This window comes from Natator depressus, chromosome 20, assembly GCF_965152275.1.
Source record: "Natator depressus isolate rNatDep1 chromosome 20, rNatDep2.hap1, whole genome shotgun sequence".
Taxonomy (NCBI): Eukaryota; Metazoa; Chordata; order Testudines; family Cheloniidae; genus Natator; species Natator depressus.
In genome coordinates, this window is record NC_134253.1 from 3,682,227 (window position 1) to 3,698,299 (window position 16,073).

Consider the following 16,073-nt stretch of genomic DNA (forward strand, 5'->3'; position numbering starts at 1 on the left):
CGATCCCCCTGGCCCCCCATTCTGTAGGTCTGGCTGGCGGGCCTCGCCCCCCAGCGAACACCCTGCATGTGGCTGGATGAAAACACGGGTTGTTTGAATGGGCCCAGATCCTGCTCTACAGTGACGCTCCCCCAGCCCGGCTCATTCTGTGCACCCCTGGCCCGGCCTGGCCCACTACCCTGCCCCCCCGGCCTGCCCTGGCCCAGCCCAGCCCACCCCACTGCCCTGCCCGGCCCCCCGGCCTGCCCTGGCCCCCTGTGCCCCAGCCCAGCCCCAGCCCCAGCCCACTGCCCTGCCCTGCCCTGCCCTGGCTTGGCCTGGCCTGGCCCCCTGTGCCCCAGCCCTGCCCAGCCTGGCCCACTACCCTGCCCTACCCTCGCCCCCTGTTCCCTACCCTACCCTGCCCCCCGGCCTGCCCTGGCCCCCTGTGCCCCAGCGCTGCCCAGCCTGGCCTCCCCCCACGGACAGGCCAGGGCCTGACCCACGCTGCGCACGTGTTCCAGACTGACCCTTGTCCTCTGCCCCCAGATGGGGTCACGACCCCCGAGAAGCCGGACTGCGCAGGCTCGTGACCTTTGCCCCCTTCAAACTCCGCCCGCGCAACGCGGTCCGGCGCCCGCCCCCGTCACGTGACGGGGGAGTCAGCTGGGCCCGGCTTCCGGCGCCGGGGGCAGAAGGCGGAAGCGCGGCCGCGCGGGCCGAGCAGGGACATGGCCGCCGCCGCCGGGCCCGCCGCGCCGCGCACCAAGACCAAGCGGAAGCGCTTCGTGCCCCAGCGCCTCAAGGTGCCGCGGGCGGCGGACCCGCTGCTGGGCGTGTTGGGCTGGGGCGTCCAGCACCAGGTGAGGGCGGGGCCCGGCCCCGGGGCCCCCGGGACCCCCCCACTGCCCCCCCCCCGGGGCCTCCCCCGATCCCGGCCCCTCACTGCCCTCCAGCATGACTAGCCCCCTCCCCGATCCTGGGACCCCTGATCCTGGCCTGGGGCCCCTTGAGACCCCCCCCGCTCTGCTGGTTTGGGGCGTCCAGTGCCAGGTGAGGGTGGGCGCCTGGCCCCCCACAGCCCCCTGGGATGCCCCGATCCTGGCCTGGGACCCCGCAGCCTCCCCTGCGACTTCACTGCTCCCCTGGGCTGGGGTGTCCAGCGCCTGGTGCCCCCCAGGGCTCCCTGACCCTGGCCCCCCATTATCTTCTGGGGTGCCCCGATCTTGGCCTGGGACCCTCTGACCCTGAGCCCCTTAGATGTCACTGCCACCACTGGGCTGGGGTGTCCAGCCCTGGATGAGGGCAGGGCCCCCAGGACACCTCCCTCCCGCTGTGCCCCTGGGACACCCCCCTGTGCCCCCTCCCCGTCCGAGAGCCTGTGATTCTCCCCCACCCCCGACCTCACTGCCTCCTGGGAGTGAGTTGTGGCCTTCAGCACCAGGTGAGACCAGGACACCCCCCGCATTGTCCCCAGCCCAGGGCCCACTGCCTCCCTCCAGCCTAGAACCTCAGTGCCCCTCTGAGCTGGGGTATCCCCCACCAGGTGAGACACCCCACACTATTCCCATTAGTACCTGGGCTGGGCATCTCCTCTCCCTCTGCTTCCCCCCACCCCAGCGTCAGTCACAATGTGAATTTGGCTGAAGCTGCCCCTTTCTCCAGCCTTCAGCTGAGGCAACGGGTCTGACGGGGGGCGGGGGTAGAGTCCCAGTTCTGCAGGAGTTGGGTAGATCTGACCCCTTGGGTGTGGGTGTGAATTTTGTGGGGTTTACTGCTGAACGTCCGTTTGTGCCCCCACAGCTCCTGGCGACTGTGGTCCTTAAATAGTCCTGATCTCTAGGGCTACAGCCGTGGAGCTTGGTAACCAGGTCACAGCGCAAATCAGGGCAACTCCCTGGGAATGAGGGCAGAATTATTCCAGTCTGTAGACAGGGAAAATGAGGCTCCCAGGCGCTGCTGGCATCACAGTCCTCTGCTCAGACCCCCTCCGAGGGAGCCCTGTGGGGCTTAGAAGGGGTGGCCTGCGCCTTTCGGGGCATGTATGTACCGCGCTCTGGCGTTTGAGCGCCTAAGCCCCCCTGCCTGATGGCGACTGGTCCACATGCCTGATCCTGGCATGCAAGAGCTAGTGAGATCCTGAATACAAAAAGCACTTTGTGACCCGCGTCCGGGGCGCAGCATCCTCACATAGCGGCAAGCTGAAAAGGGGAGGATGTCCCAGCCCCATGGTGCCAAGTGGGACCTGGAGCAGGCATCTGCACTGTGGGATCAGTGTCTCAACCCACACTCCTCTTGGGTGTGCCGTACCAGGGCCATCCCCTAGCCGCCGGCTGAGACCAGAAGCCAAGGGACCTGCCTTCTGATTTCAGGGGCTGTAGGTGACACTCCAGTCCAGCCCCCTAGAATGCCAGAGCTCTGTGTCCTACTTAACCAGCCCCAGAACAACCTGGACTTCACAGTGTAGCAGGCTGATGGTACGTGGGCCTTGTAGCATGGAGTGTGGTGGTCCCTTAACCCTAGCCTGGCCAGCTGCTGCCTTCCTGGCTGGTAGTCCCAGGTGGTGCCTTTGCTTCGTTGGCTCCCTGTTGTTTGGTGTGTTTCATTTGTGCCATGGCTTAAAAAGATCACGTGGCTGGGTAAGAAACGGAGCAAGTTTTCGAACTGGTGGAGCTAAGATCTCTCGAGCGTCTGATTGCTTGTGGAGTTTAAGCGTTCTCTCGGCGTGGGCTCCCACGCGCATGGACTTGCAGTGTTCTGTTAAACTGCCGGGATCCCACCGCGTGCCATCGCTTTGTCTCTCTTAACGCTGGGGCTCTTTGTGTTGAGGGCAGGTTTATTTTGATGACTGCGGCTTGGCCCCTCACGACGGACGGTTCCCTCTTAGGAGCGGGTCCGTGAACTCTTAATGGGGCTCAGCTGGCTGTTAATAACTCTTATAGTGTCCTTCATCCCCGGCTTGCAAGCACCTCTCAGAGAGGGAAGTACCATTTAGGGGGAACTGAGGCACGGGGCAGGAATGGGACCTTGACCAAGATGATAGAGCTGGGATACGAACCGGGGGGTCTCTGAGGTCTGGTGTGCTACCCACATGGCCTCCCAGTGACTCTGCTGGAGCTTGGTTGCCTTCTAGCTGCTGTTGGCAGAGCCCCAAAACCTCGCTGTGCAGCCTTGGGGACTGTCCACATGGAGTCTGTAGGGCAAAGCTGGGTGGGGCGCCGACAGCCCCGCCCCAGAACTCAGTGGCCACGGCGTCTCCTGCTGCAGCCTCCCCTTGTGTTGGGCTCGCTGCAGCCAGCTAAAACAGGAGCTCCCACCACACGCACGCCCTCCCAGCCAGCTCGCGCCTCCCACAGGTTTTAGTGGTCTCTGTTCCCTGCACCTGGGGTTCGGGGTGGAGTCTGAGCAGCTACAGGCCAGAGCCTGGCTTGTCCCAGCTGCTGCTTTCCTCTGCCGTGCTTGACACCGCTATGCCTGAGCAATGGGTGAACCCCTCCGTGTTAATTCACAGGCCGTTCCCAGAGCTCCCTGGAACGCCAACTGTCGGGGTGCTTGCTGCCTGAATTAGCTATTTATAGCCGCTTACGCTGTTCCCCTGGTCTCATGTCACCCCGTTCCAATGGCCTGGCTGTATATTACCTCATCCAGTAGGGGGCGGTCACAGGTTGCCTGGCACTTGCTGTCCAGTTCATTTGGAATAGCTCCGGGAGGGGAGCTCAAATTCTTCCCTGGCATCTCTCTACTGACGTGCTCTGGACACTGCCAAGCAGCCTTCTGACCAGGCCCTGAGCCGGGTTTTTTTGGCCATCCCAGCTGGCTCTGGGTGGCTGGGTTGTCTCAACTCTGCAGGGACTTGCTGGGAACACTGTCCTAGCCCCCCTGCTGCGCCGTTAGCAGGAATGGAAGCTGTCCCGTGGGGCGTTGGCTCTGCCCGCTTCTGTGTGCCTGGATGAGGTTGGCAGGGTACCCAGCAGCAGGTCTGAGCGCCCCTGGGGTTTGCACGCCGCCTTCTGAAGCTCAAAACCTGCACACGGGGTGGGGAGTAACCCGCTTGTTCTGTGTTGCGTTGCCAGATCAATGAGCTCAGCCAGGTTCCCCTGCCGGTGATGCTGCTACCCGATGACTTTAAAGCCAACTCTAAAATCAAAGTGAACAATCATCTCTTCAACAGGTGAGTTGCTGCAGGAGGCTGCTGCCCCCACAGAGTCTGCGTGCTTGGGGGGGCATGTGCACGTGCACAGCTCGCTGGCTGGTATCGAAATAGCTGCGGTTGGATCTAGTACATTACGCCCCCAATGCACCAGGGATCAGACTGACTAGCTCAGGACAAAGCAGGGTTGGCGTCTTCCTGGATGATTGAGTCCTGCCTCTGTGTGGGGGATTGGGCTCGATGACCTTTCGGGGTCCTGCATCTCTCTGATTGCTTCTGTGCTGAGCCCAGCACTCCGGTTTGTTGCTGCCCTCCCAGCGTCACCTGCAGGATTTAGGGTCAGCTCCCTGCCTGCTAGAGCTTATGAAAGCTCTCCGGGCTCTTCTCGCAAGGGCTGATGTGCCCTCCGGTTTGGGAAGCTTTGTTTGGGTTCTCCAAATTTCCACCCTGGCTCAGCCGGCTGCAGGAGTGTCGAGGGGCCACGGGATCCATGCTATGCCGCGGCTTTTAAACAGTCCCTTGGAGGAACCCCTCAGTGAGCCAGGCCCCCCACTTGCTCCCCAGAGGGTCTCACTCTTCCTCAAGGGCTGCCTCAGCTCCCGAGATTGGCTCCTGGTCAGACTTTCCCCGCTGTGGACGCACTGCCGCCAGGTAGCCATTTTCAAACCCGAGCAGGGTTTATTAGGCAGCTGGAGCCCAGCCTGGGAAGCCCTGGGGGGAGCAGAGAGAGGCAAAGGGTAAGAGATCTCCAACTGGCAGCACCAGGGCTCTGCCCAGCCAAGCTGCTGCAGATCCCGTCTTGGCTTGCTCTCCGCCAGTCCCAGGTCAGAGCTCGGTGTCCCGGAAAGGCCGGTTCTGATCCTACCCTGTTGTGTCCCGATTGGTGTCATAGTTCATTCCCTGAAGCGTCTGTTGCCTTTCCAAACCCTCCATTGATACGGGCTGGTTCTAGCCAGCCCCCGAAGAGCCCCCTCGCCCACCCCTGCATCCCACGCCCCTCGTGTCTTCTGCTTTGCCCAGGAGCAGCCCGCTGCCCCTGAGTCTCCCTGCACTGGGCGCAGCCTCTGGTGCCCTCAAGCTGGCAGCCCCTTGGCACTGCTGTCTCACTTGCTGTGCTCGACGTAAGCTGCCGTTTCCCCAGCCGCTTCTGGGCCTAGCACCCTGCCCTGGAGCTAGGGAGCCATCGCTGCCTCCCGCCTTCCAGCCTTAACCACCCTGTACCTGGGCCCAGGCGAAGACTAAACAGCAGACGTGACCTGAAAGCCCCCGTGTGGGATTTGCTTGCACGGAGCGGGGCAGCTGGGGACAGCACTGCCATTCTGGCAAGGAGTTGGCTCCTGAAGCTCTGGCTTGTTGCTGAATGGGACGTGAGTCCCTTTCTCTGACAGGAGGGGCAGGGCAGGTGGGGCACGTTGCTCCATTGTGACCACTTAGTCAAGAACTGCCCCGAGCTAAATCCTGCAGCCGGTCGTTTGGAGACACAGCCCGTTGGGAGTTAAAAACAGTCCGTGATGGAGGTTCCACCACGGGCTAATTCCCCTCCCTGGTAAACGTCCACCTTCTTTGCCGTCTGACATTGTCTAGCTTCAGCTTCCGGCCGCTGGCTCTTGCTCTGCCTTTCTCCGCTTGGTGGAAGAGCCAGTTGTTAGATCTTTGCGCCCCACATAGATACTTACAGACTGAGATCGAGTTGTCTGAAAACACCCGCTCTGTGTGCCGCAGCCGTCAAAAAGCGAACAGAGTTAGGAGCCCCTCGGAAAGGGAGAGATAATCAGACAAAAAATATCCTAACGTCACTATAGAAATCCATGGTATGCCCAGCCTTTGAATGCTGCGCACAGATCTCGTCACCCCGTCTCAGAAACAATGTATTTTTCCAAAGAATTGGGAAAAGAACAGAGAAGGGTGTCACGGAGTCCCCAGGCGATGCTCTGGAACTGCTCCCTACAAAGCCAGTCAGGACTCTGGGGAAGTCTCCTCTCTGGGAGCAGACTGTCTCCAGGGCAAGAAGCTCACACGGCTTCCACCTTCTTGGGTCTGACCTCAGAGCATTCAGCATCCTCTGCCCCTCCCTGCGCTTCCCACAGTGAGTCCGCCCAGGTGGGCTCCTGGGGAAGCCAGAGGGTCCTGCACCCCAACTTCTCAGTCAGACATGACTCTCAGCCAGCCAGTAAAACAGAAGGTTTATTAGACGACAGGAACATGGTCTAAACCAAAGCTTGTAGATGCAGAGAACGGGACCCCTCAGCTGAGTCCATTTTGGGGGGCAGTGAGCCAGACAACCATGTCTGCACTTCACTCCACATCCCCAGCCAGCCCCAAACTGACACTGACTCCCCCTCCAACCCCTCCTCCTCTGGGCTTTGTCCCTTTCCTGGGCCAGGAGGGCACCAGATTCCTTTGTTCTCCAACCCTTTAGCTGTCACCTTGAAGGGGGGAAGGGCCAGGCCATCAGTTGCCAGGAGACAGAGTGTCGGCCATTTATGTACCATGGCCTTTTGCTCTGCAACAATCGCACCCCCCTTATCCCACCACCTAGAGACTTAAGAAATGCATGGGGGAAACTGAGGCACCCCTACGGTATTCAGAGGATACATTAAGAACAGTCCCATTTCGTCACAAAGGGCAACAAAAATGATTAGGGGGATGGAGCAGCTTCCATGTGAGGAGAGATTAAAAAGACAGGGACTGTTTCTCTTAGAAAAGAGAAAAGGAGTACTTGGGGCACCTTAGAGACTAACAAATTTATTTGAACATAAGGAGTGTTGTTTACCTCTTCACGTGACCCAAGAACCAGGGGTCAGCCAATGAAATGAATAGGCAGCAGGTTTAAAACAAACCAGGAAGTAGTTCTTCACCGAACGCACAGGCGACCTGTCGAACACATTGCCGGAGGATCTTGTGAATGCCAAAACTGGGTTCAAAAAAGAATTAGCTAAGTTCACGGAGGACAGGTCCAGCGATGGCTATTAGCCAAGATGGACGGGGTGCGATCCCATGAGTGTCCCTAAATCTGGGACTGGCCGACAGGCGATGGATCACTCGATAAATTGCCCTGTTCTGTTCCTTCCCTCTGAAGTATCTGGTGCTGGCTGCTGTCGGTAGACAGGATCCTGGGCTAGATGGACCTTTTGTCTGACCCAGTCTGGTCGTTCTAACATTAACCGTCTCTTCACTTAACCTTTGCTTTGTTAATCTAAGGAGCTCAGTCTGTCCTTACAAGGCAGGTTTCTGATCCCGTAACCGTTCTTGGGGCTCTTCTCTGAGCCCTTTCCAAGTTATGTAGCAACATCCAGAATGGGACGCAGGATTCCAGCAGTGATCAGCCCAGTGCCAAATATCGAGGTAAAATAACCTCTCCACTGTCCGCTCCAACTCGAGATTCCTCTGTGTCCTGGGCTGGCACTAGATTGGCCACAGCATGGCACTGGGAGCTTGTGCTCAGCTGATTATCTGCCATGCCCCCGCGAATCTTCTTCAGAGTCCCTGTGTCCCAGGAGAGCGCCCCCTGGCCTTCTTGCACCTGCTTGTTGAATCCCTGCCAGCGTCCCCACCTGTGGGGTGATCCCTGGCTCTGTCTAGCGTCCTCCAACCTCTGCCTTCTGCTTTGACTGCCAGCCAGGAGGGTCCCCGATGCCAGAGGCGGGTTAAGGTGCCCACGGGCCGGGCGGTATTGGACTGAATCGCATGGTTACGGCTGTGACTGTGCCAGGCTCCTGGTCCCTTCCTGGAGCCAGCTGGTCCCTCTGGTTCTAAACACTGACCCCCCACCCCTTCTTTGCCCCTCCAGGGAGAACCTGCCCAGTCACTTCAAGTTCAAGGAGTACTGCCCACAGGTCTTCCGCAACCTCCGTGAGCGCTTCGGGATTGATGACCAGGACTACCAGGTGGGTAGCACGTTCCCTCGACACCGATCGTGTCTGGGGTGGCGGGGGGAGGTGTGTCCTGGGCCCCCCGTTCCAGGGCCCTCTGTGCATAGAGGGGGACGTACACAGACCCAGGCAGCTACCCTGTGCCCCTTAAAGCTTTCCTTGGAACGCCCGCCTCTTCGCCGGGGCGGGTTGGGACCGGCTGAGCTGGGATTGGCCACAGCAGCCTTGTTGCAGCCCTGGCCGATTCTGTGATATCGCTGGGGTGGTGCCCCTCACCGGGGCACCTAGGCAAGGCAGGCCGCTGATAGATGCCCCTGAAACTCACCATCTGCCCCATTAGAGGGTGGAATGCCCCGGAGTGTGATGTCCCTGGTGTGCCCTGGGGTTGGCGCCAGGCGTGGTTCTCACACCTGCTCCCCCCCCCAGGTCTCCCTGACACGCAGCCCGCCCCACTACGAAGGTGAGGGGAGCGACCGGCGTTTCCTCACCTCCTACGACCGGACGCTGGTGATCAAGGAGATCTCCAGCGAAGACGTGGCTGACGTGCACAGTCTCCTTTCGCACTACCACCAGGTACGGCTGGCCAGGGGGCGCGGGGAGGCTCTGAGGTGTCCCTGCCTCGCCACCAGGGGCCGCCAGAGCGAACCTGCCTGCTGCTGGGAGGAAAAGATCCAAGTTCTAATCCCAGCCCTGCCACCAACCTGCGGTCACTAGGGCATGTCACTGCCCCCCTCTTCTGGCTGGGGTCTCCAGAGGCATGACCGGCTGGTGCCTCGCTCTCTGCCCTGGCCCCTGCTAGTCTGACGTGGCCCCGTCTCCTTGCAGTACGTGGTGAAGTGCCATGGGATCACCCTGCTGCCCCAGTTCCTGGGGATGTACCGGCTCAGCGTGGACAGCGAGGATACCTACATGCTGATCATGAGGAATGTGTTCAGCCACCGGCTCGCTGTGCACAGGAAGTACGACCTGAAGGTAACGGGGCCAGCGGGCAGGGCCAGGGGCATTCACTTGAGCCAGGCTCCCGGGGCACCCACCGTCCCTGCAGAGACACGGGCTGCTGATCATACTGCCGGCCCATCTAGTCTGTCAGGGAGACCCCGCTCTCTGTTCCCCTCCTGTGAGGCTGTGTCACCAGGCGTTGGCCCAGAGCATTGCTCCCTGAGGAGTCGATTGCCCCAGCTGCACCCGATTGGTCTCTCTGCCCTGAACCCCGCTTTCAGCAGCAGTTCGATAGAGACCCTCCTTCCCGTTGCCCCTGCTGGGTCTTCCCTGGCCGAGGAGCTTCTCTCATGCCTCTGGACCCCAGAGGGCTCCCACAGGCTGGTGGGGATCAGGGTCAGGCCAACTGGGGCTGTGCGGCGTCCGTCTGAAACACCCCAGGACAGGCCCCCATTGGAGCTGTGGCTCTCGTCGCTTTCCATACTGGGACACCACGTGGCAACCTAGTTTAGGAGCCCCGTTTCCCCACAAAGGGCAGGTGGTTGTGACCCACCCTGGACCTGTTCATGCCCTCCCCACCCCAGCATGTTCCCAGGTGCTGGGGGTAGCTGTTTGGAGAGGCCATCGTCAGCAGCAGCTGTGTGGAACTCGGGCCAGTTGCCTGGACGGATCCCATAGCCAAGCGGCTCGGAAGCCCTGGGACTAGCCCGGGGGCTCAGGGCAGTGAGGGCATTTAGCCGCTTGGCTCCCATCCATAATAATCAGGTGACAGTCCCCTAAATATCCCCCATCTTCTCCCGCTTGCTGTGGCTTCTTGCGGCCACCTGCGCTGTGCCTCTCCCCACGGACTCCTGCGTGTATCTGACCCCTCCTCCTCCTGTGGCCGGGGTGGGGCTGGTGACTAATCGGCGGGTACCTCTCTTGCAGGGCTCCCTGGTGTCCCGAGAAGCCAGCGACAAGGAGAAGGTAGCTGGGGATGGCTGAGGGTGTGGGGGGAGGGGGGGTCTCTGACCCATAGATCTCTCCACTCTGAAGCTCGCTTCCTTGGTACCTAGCTTGTTCTGGCGGGCGACAGTGCCCGGCCTCCAGGACAGCAAGCAGGGGGCCTGAGCCACTAACTGACAGGCATCGCTGCCCCCCAGTGAGATGGGCGGGGCGGGGGGTGACCCTGTCGGAGGCTGCTCTGGTAGGCCTGGCTGATGGCTCCCGTGGCAGTCGGGGGGGGGGGGGGGGTCCTCAGGCTGCAGCCGTGGGAGCAAAGCCTTGCTTCCCCTTCTGCAGATGTTCCTCAAAGCACCTGAGAACTCTGCCCCTCCTCGAGGGCCAGCTTGGTATCCGGGCCCTGCCATGCCTGCCCGCTGGGGCCGACCTGGGGTGAAGCTGCCGGGTTTCCATGCCTGGAGGTTGGGTCCGTGGGCCGACTACCCTGGGACTCCAGCCTTCTGGGATCCATCTCGCTGCTTGGCCCCACTGGGCACACAGCCACCTCCCGGCTGGGCCGCCCCACACTGAGTGGGAGCCGGGGCGAGCAGCCTAGTGAAGGGGGTGGCAGCTGTCGGGGATGCAGCCCTGTGCTTCTGGATAGGGAAGGGGCTCGGGTTTGTTCTCTGGGATCCCTGGGGCTGGGCAGCAGGAAGCTATGGGGTGTCCTGTGCCCAGCTTAGAGGGATCTTGCTGCTGAATGGGCGTTAACCAGGACCTGCTGACTCTATGGGAAGAGCCGGGCTCTGTCCCCTCGGGGTGGGGGTAGGGGAGCTGCCATCTTAGTCCCCCCCACCCCAGGGAGGTGGAGCGTAGGATGGGCCTCTGTCTCTGATCTCTGGGATGGGCCAGCAGGTGGGTTTCATGGGGCGCCCTTGGCGGTGTGGGGAGCCAGGCTGGGCTCAAGCTGGTATCCCCTAGCCAGATAGAGCATGCCGGGGAGCGGCCCAGCCCCCTTCGAAAGGCAGCTCGAGCTGGCGAGGAATCAGCCGCTGTTAAATCCCGGCCTGAAGCACCAGGCAGGGGGAGCGGTTCTCAGCCCTGCACGGCCACCCCTCTGCCCTCCAGGGAGGGGGTGTCCAGGGCAGCAGCCCTCTCCCCCCGCACAGGCCTTGGTGGGCTCCGTGTGGAGCTCTGCGGGCCTTGGGGTCACCTTACCAGTGCTCTCCAGCTGTGGCTTGCTCTGGGGGGACTGATGCGAAGGGGCAGCAAGGCCGGTTTGTGGGCAGGAGTGGGGACGAGCTGATGCCAGCCCTGGCCAGAGGCTCGCTCTGTCTGTCTGGGGCCTGTGATTAACTAACCAGTCGTGGCTCTCCATGAGAGCCATTCGGGTTGGGGGGGGGGGGGGGGATGATGACCTGAGTTAGCCGGATAATCCTGATCTCGTAAGTGGCCTCCCCTGCCCTAAAGCCCGGGGTGGCATCAGCCTCCAGTCAATGAGATTTGAGGGCCGCGAGATGATGGCGAGGGAAGGTTGATGGGATTGGAGCCCTCGGCTCAGCTGCCGGGGGAATCCTGCCAGGCTGAGGGGCTCTGGTGCTGTGTTGGGAGCCAGCCGCCGGCTCCTGTTGAGTCTTGCCTCTGGGGGGAACGGCTCCCTCACGGCTGGGCTCCTGTCACCAGCTCCTCCTGCCTTGCCATGTCCCTGGCCCCGCGCCCGCTGGCTGGCCCGGCTGCGGAATTCTTGGGGCAGCAGGTGGGGAATAACCTGGGATTTCCAGGCAGGGCCCTGTGGGGCAGGTGTCCTGGGCTACCCGGGGCCGGGGGGTGGATGTTCTGCATGGCGCTTCCAGGCGGGGGCTGGGGGGTTAAATGGGGCATTTCCCTTGGGTTTCGCCAGGTGGTGCAGGTGGATTCTCAATTTTGGACCCTTGCAGAGGAGGTGGGGAGGGGCACTGCATTACCTGTGGGCCCCGTCACCCCATGGGCATGTGCCCCTGAACCGTCCCAGAAGGGGCAGCCCCTAGTCTGACGGGGTCTCTTGTTAGAAGGGCTGTGGGTTGCGAGGGGGTTTCACGGGGCCCAACGCGACTCTGTGAACTGGCTGCTTTGCAGGCTGTCCCTCGGTGCGTGGCCCCGCATGTGTGAGGCTCCCCCCTCCACCCCCCGGACTGCTAACCGTGTCTGGTTCCTTCCAGGTCAAGGAGCTGCCCACGCTGAAGGACATGGACTTCCTGCACATGAGCCAGAAGGTGTATGTGGATGAGGGGCAGAAGGGTGACTTCATGGAGAAGCTGAAGAGGGATGTGGAGGTAGGGCATGCCCCCTGGTGGGGCGGGGCACGGGCATGTCTGACCTCCACGCTGAAGTGGCAGCTGTCCTGTGTCACCTTGGGAAGGCGGCTGGGATCGGTTGCGGGCACCACCTGCAGGAGGGTGCTTGGGGGCGTCTCACCTTCCCAAAATAGCTTGTCCTCCCCGAGACGATCGGCCCAGACCCGCACGGGGCAGCCTGTTAAGCACGGCTTGTCTAGCAACCAAAACCGGCTTGGGGGCTCTGCCAGACCCCTTGGGGCGCGCTGCACTGCTGGCAGGGACTGAAACCTGGGGCAGAGGGATCGGGGGGGGGGGGGTCTCAGCCGTGGGAAAGAAGGGCACTGCCTTGGGAGGCTTGGTGCCTGGGTGCCCAGCAGCCCTGCCTGTCCCAGGCGATATGTTACAGTGAGAGCCGCACAAAGGAGAGAAAGCAGGGCTGCCTTGCCAGGGTCACAGGCTGTTGGCAGTGGCTGGCACCGAGGGCCTGGCACAGCTGGGTCTCCCACGCCCACAGTAGCAGGTCCCTCGCGGCTCTGCTGACGTTCTCAGCTGTGGAAGGGGGGGGTTCCCAAACGTCCCTGCAACCCAACGGAGCCGGAGAACTGCATCATGGGCCATGTCTAGCACCTCTTCCTGGAGTGTGGTGCGGCCCTGTGCGGTCGGGGTTCTCCCTGCCCTGCAGATTGGGGCAGGGGAACAGCCCCTTAGAGCAGGCCAAGGCAGGGCCCTGGGCCCTGCTCTAACCACTAGGTAACTTGGCCTGAGTGGGAGCAGCGGTGGCTTCTAAGGAGCCCCCTGGGTGGAATGGAGCCTGTCCCTGCTGCCCTGGTTCACCCCCTGCCCGCTGCGCTCCTAGTTCCTGGTCCAGCTGAAGATCATGGATTACAGCCTGCTGCTGGGCATCCATGATGTCCTCCGGGCCGAGCAGGAGGAGGAGGAGGATCTGAAGGAGGAGGAAGAGGAGGGGGAAGACGTCATGGCTGTGGGTTCCTACGGGACGTCCCCCGAGGGGATCGGCGGCTACCTGAACTCCTACAAGCCACTGGGCCCCGGGGAGTTTGACCCCTACATTGACATGTACGCCATCAAGAGCGCGGAAGGTGAGTGGGGCTGGCAGCAGCATGCTGGGGGAGCAGGGTTCTGGGGGCGGGTAGCTCTGTTCCTTCCTCACTGGCTGGCCAAAAAGGGGTTCAAAGGATGGGAGCCCCTGGCCCTTGCGTTCAGGGATGGATTTTCCCCGAATGCCTCGAAAACGGGGCCCCAGCCATGGGCGCTGGCCCGGAGCACTCTGTGTGGCCGGTGGGTCGCATGGCCCTTTGCAGCAGCCTCGGGGCCAGGTGGCGGGGATGGCCGAGGAGCTCGCTGAGAGTGGCAGGGCACAGATCCACTGCGCCCGAGGCTGGATGCCGGTCAGGGAGCTAGTGGGTCCCTGCCAGGGCGTGGAGAGGGGTCCGTTGAAGTTTTGGCAGCCGGGGTAAGTCAGGATGTGGCCTTTCCCCCAGGCGGGCCCCAGCCGGAGGTGTACTTCATGGGCCTCATTGACATCCTCACGCAGTACGATGCCAAGAAGAAGGCCGCACATGCCGCCAAGACCGTCAAGCATGGGGTGAGTCGTGCCGCGTCGTGCTGCATCCGGGGCAGGGGGACGGAGCCTCCTGGCCACATGGGGACCGCAGGGGAAGGGAGGATGGCAGCTGCAGCCTCGATAAACACAGCCGGGCTGCCTGGCCTCTGGCCTGTTGACCAGCAGAAAAGTGGGTGTGGGAGGGGGTGTCAGAATTGTGGGGCATAAACCCAGGCACCTAGCATGCTGGCTCTGGGCTCTGCCCCCCTTTGCCCCTGGGGGAGGCCAGGGGAGCAGGAATACTTCCTCCTCCCTGGTAGGTGCCCAGGGCCTGTGAGCCCATGTGGCTCCTGGCAAGTGTTGGAAGGTCTCCCTGGGGTGTCGGGGAGCCTCCCAGGAGCGGGGCTCTATCTGGGCAGGGCCGCGTGCCCCAGAGCCACTTGGCTCCTTCCCAGAAATGTCTGATCGGTGCTGCTCCTGGGGGCACCTGGCTGGCAGGGCTCCTGGCTGGTCCCCAGCCCTGCCCCAGGGCAGTTGGCGCTGATGCTGTTGTGCCCCCTGCAGGCCGGCGCGGAGATCTCGACCGTCCACCCTGAGCAGTACGCCAAGCGCTTCCTGGACTTTGTCACCAACATCTTCGCTTAGTCGTTACCTGCCTGGAGCGGTCCCCCTCTTTCCCCCCCGCCCCTGTCTCGTCTTGTCGGAGCTGAAGATCAAAGGTGTCCCCTGCGCCCCATCCCTTGGTCTTAGTGCCCCCCTCTGTTTGCTGGCCGAAAGGCTCAGCTGAGCTCGAGAGAAGCCTGGGGGCCGGGTGGGCTCGGTTGCCAACCAAGTGCCTTATCTTTATCTGCCCTCACTCGCCCAGCCGGAGCGGTCTCGGGCGGGAGAGAGGGGAATGGATCCTCTGACTGGGGTGCAGGGGGGGGCTGCTGGCTGAGGGGCCCTGTCTAGGGCTGGGGTCTGCAACCAGCCCTGTCTAAAGGGCGGGGGGCGGGGCAGCCCAGGCCCGGCAATATGCAATAAGAGATTCCACCCTTTGGTGCCTTAGAGGGGGCAGACAAGTTCCTCCCTAGCAACAGTGACTTCCCCCCCCCCCCCTTCCCTGAGCCTGGGGTGGCAGCGGTTCCCCTCTCCTGCCCACCCCCATGTGCACTCTGCACTGGTTCCCCCCTCCCCCACCCAACCCCCAGAAGGGAGAAGGTTCTCTTGGCCTGTCCCACTGTGTAATTTATTCCTAGGTGAAACCTCCCAGCTGGGGTCACGGGGGGCGTTGTTAACACTAGTTTGCATTGGGGTCCCAGCCCTTCGCTCTGCAGCCATCTCTCCCCACACACTACGTCCCCCTGGGGTCATGGCTGCTGCTGGCTCCCCCGGCGCCTGCCCCCAGCCTCACCCGCACGAGGCCACAAGCTGCGTTAGGTGCCGAAGCTGGGGTTCGAGCCAGGGCCGGGCTTTGGGCCACCAGCGCTCATGTCTCTGAGCCACGGGGGCCGGGACCTGCTCCTCAGCCCTGCGTGCCGGAGTAGAGCGACTGGACACAGAGCTGGCTGCCCCCGGCTGTGAGCACTCTGAGCCCATATGCAGGGCTCCTGGGGCTGGCGGGCCCTCCAAGGAGTTCCACCCTTCCTCCAGCAGGAGGCGCTTGCCCCGCCTCAGGCTGGGGCCTGACCAGCATTCACGTGGCAGGGCAAGGCTCATGCTGGATTTCAGCTTTGCCTGCCCAGGGTCCCAGCGGCCCCATGGCGGGGGCATGGCGTCGCTGCTGCTGGGATTCCTCCCCTGGCACCTGCTGCCCATGGGTTGGGCTTTCCCCTAAACGTGGGGCTGCTTCTGCCCTTGGCCTGAGCCCTCCTCAGCCCTGGCTTGGCTCGGGCCGTGAGCTGACAGCTAGCCCGGGGAGGTGGGGGCTGGGGGGAGGCCCAGGCCGGGGCAGGGCTTGGGTGGGTAGTAGCAGAGCCGGCCTCTCCCCGGGCCTGGTCTGCAATCCGTTCTCCCCACTGCTGCCTTGCGGGGGGCCCACGGTAGAACAGATCAAAGAGGTGCTGTGAACTCGCGCCGGCCAGGCCGGACGAAGTGGCTACTCCCCTACCCAAAGCGGGCAGGGGGTTCTGCAGGGGCTCCCAAGCGGGAGAGGCGGTTCCTTGCCCTCCAACCATCCTGCTGCGGGCAGTAATGCTCCGTGCTCCAGCCTGGGCAGGGCCCTGATCCTGCCCTTGGGCCGCGCAGGGAGAGGGGCCCTGCCGGCTGGGCTGCAGGTGAGTCTGTTGTATTTTTGTAAACTCTGGTGTATTTCCCTGCCCTGTGTCTGGATAGAAATAAATTATTGACTGACA

The 16,073-nt window shown here is 62.5% G+C and overlaps 1 protein-coding gene across 1 annotated transcript; it reads left to right on the forward strand.

Moving 5' to 3' along the window:
* The first annotated feature begins 710 nt into the window (after positions 1 to 710).
* On the forward strand, positions 711 to 14,616 carry PIP4K2C (phosphatidylinositol-5-phosphate 4-kinase type 2 gamma). The gene is made up of 10 exons (XM_074935015.1): positions 711 to 842; positions 4,053 to 4,150; positions 7,920 to 8,016; positions 8,428 to 8,574; positions 8,827 to 8,973; positions 9,868 to 9,906; positions 12,060 to 12,173; positions 13,033 to 13,276; positions 13,679 to 13,782; positions 14,305 to 14,616. The coding sequence occupies exons 1-10, from the start codon at positions 711 to 713 to the stop codon at positions 14,383 to 14,385; spliced, it is 1,203 nt and encodes a 400-aa protein (XP_074791116.1). The 3' UTR covers positions 14,386 to 14,616.
* Positions 14,617 to 16,073: the final 1,457 nt, after the last annotated feature.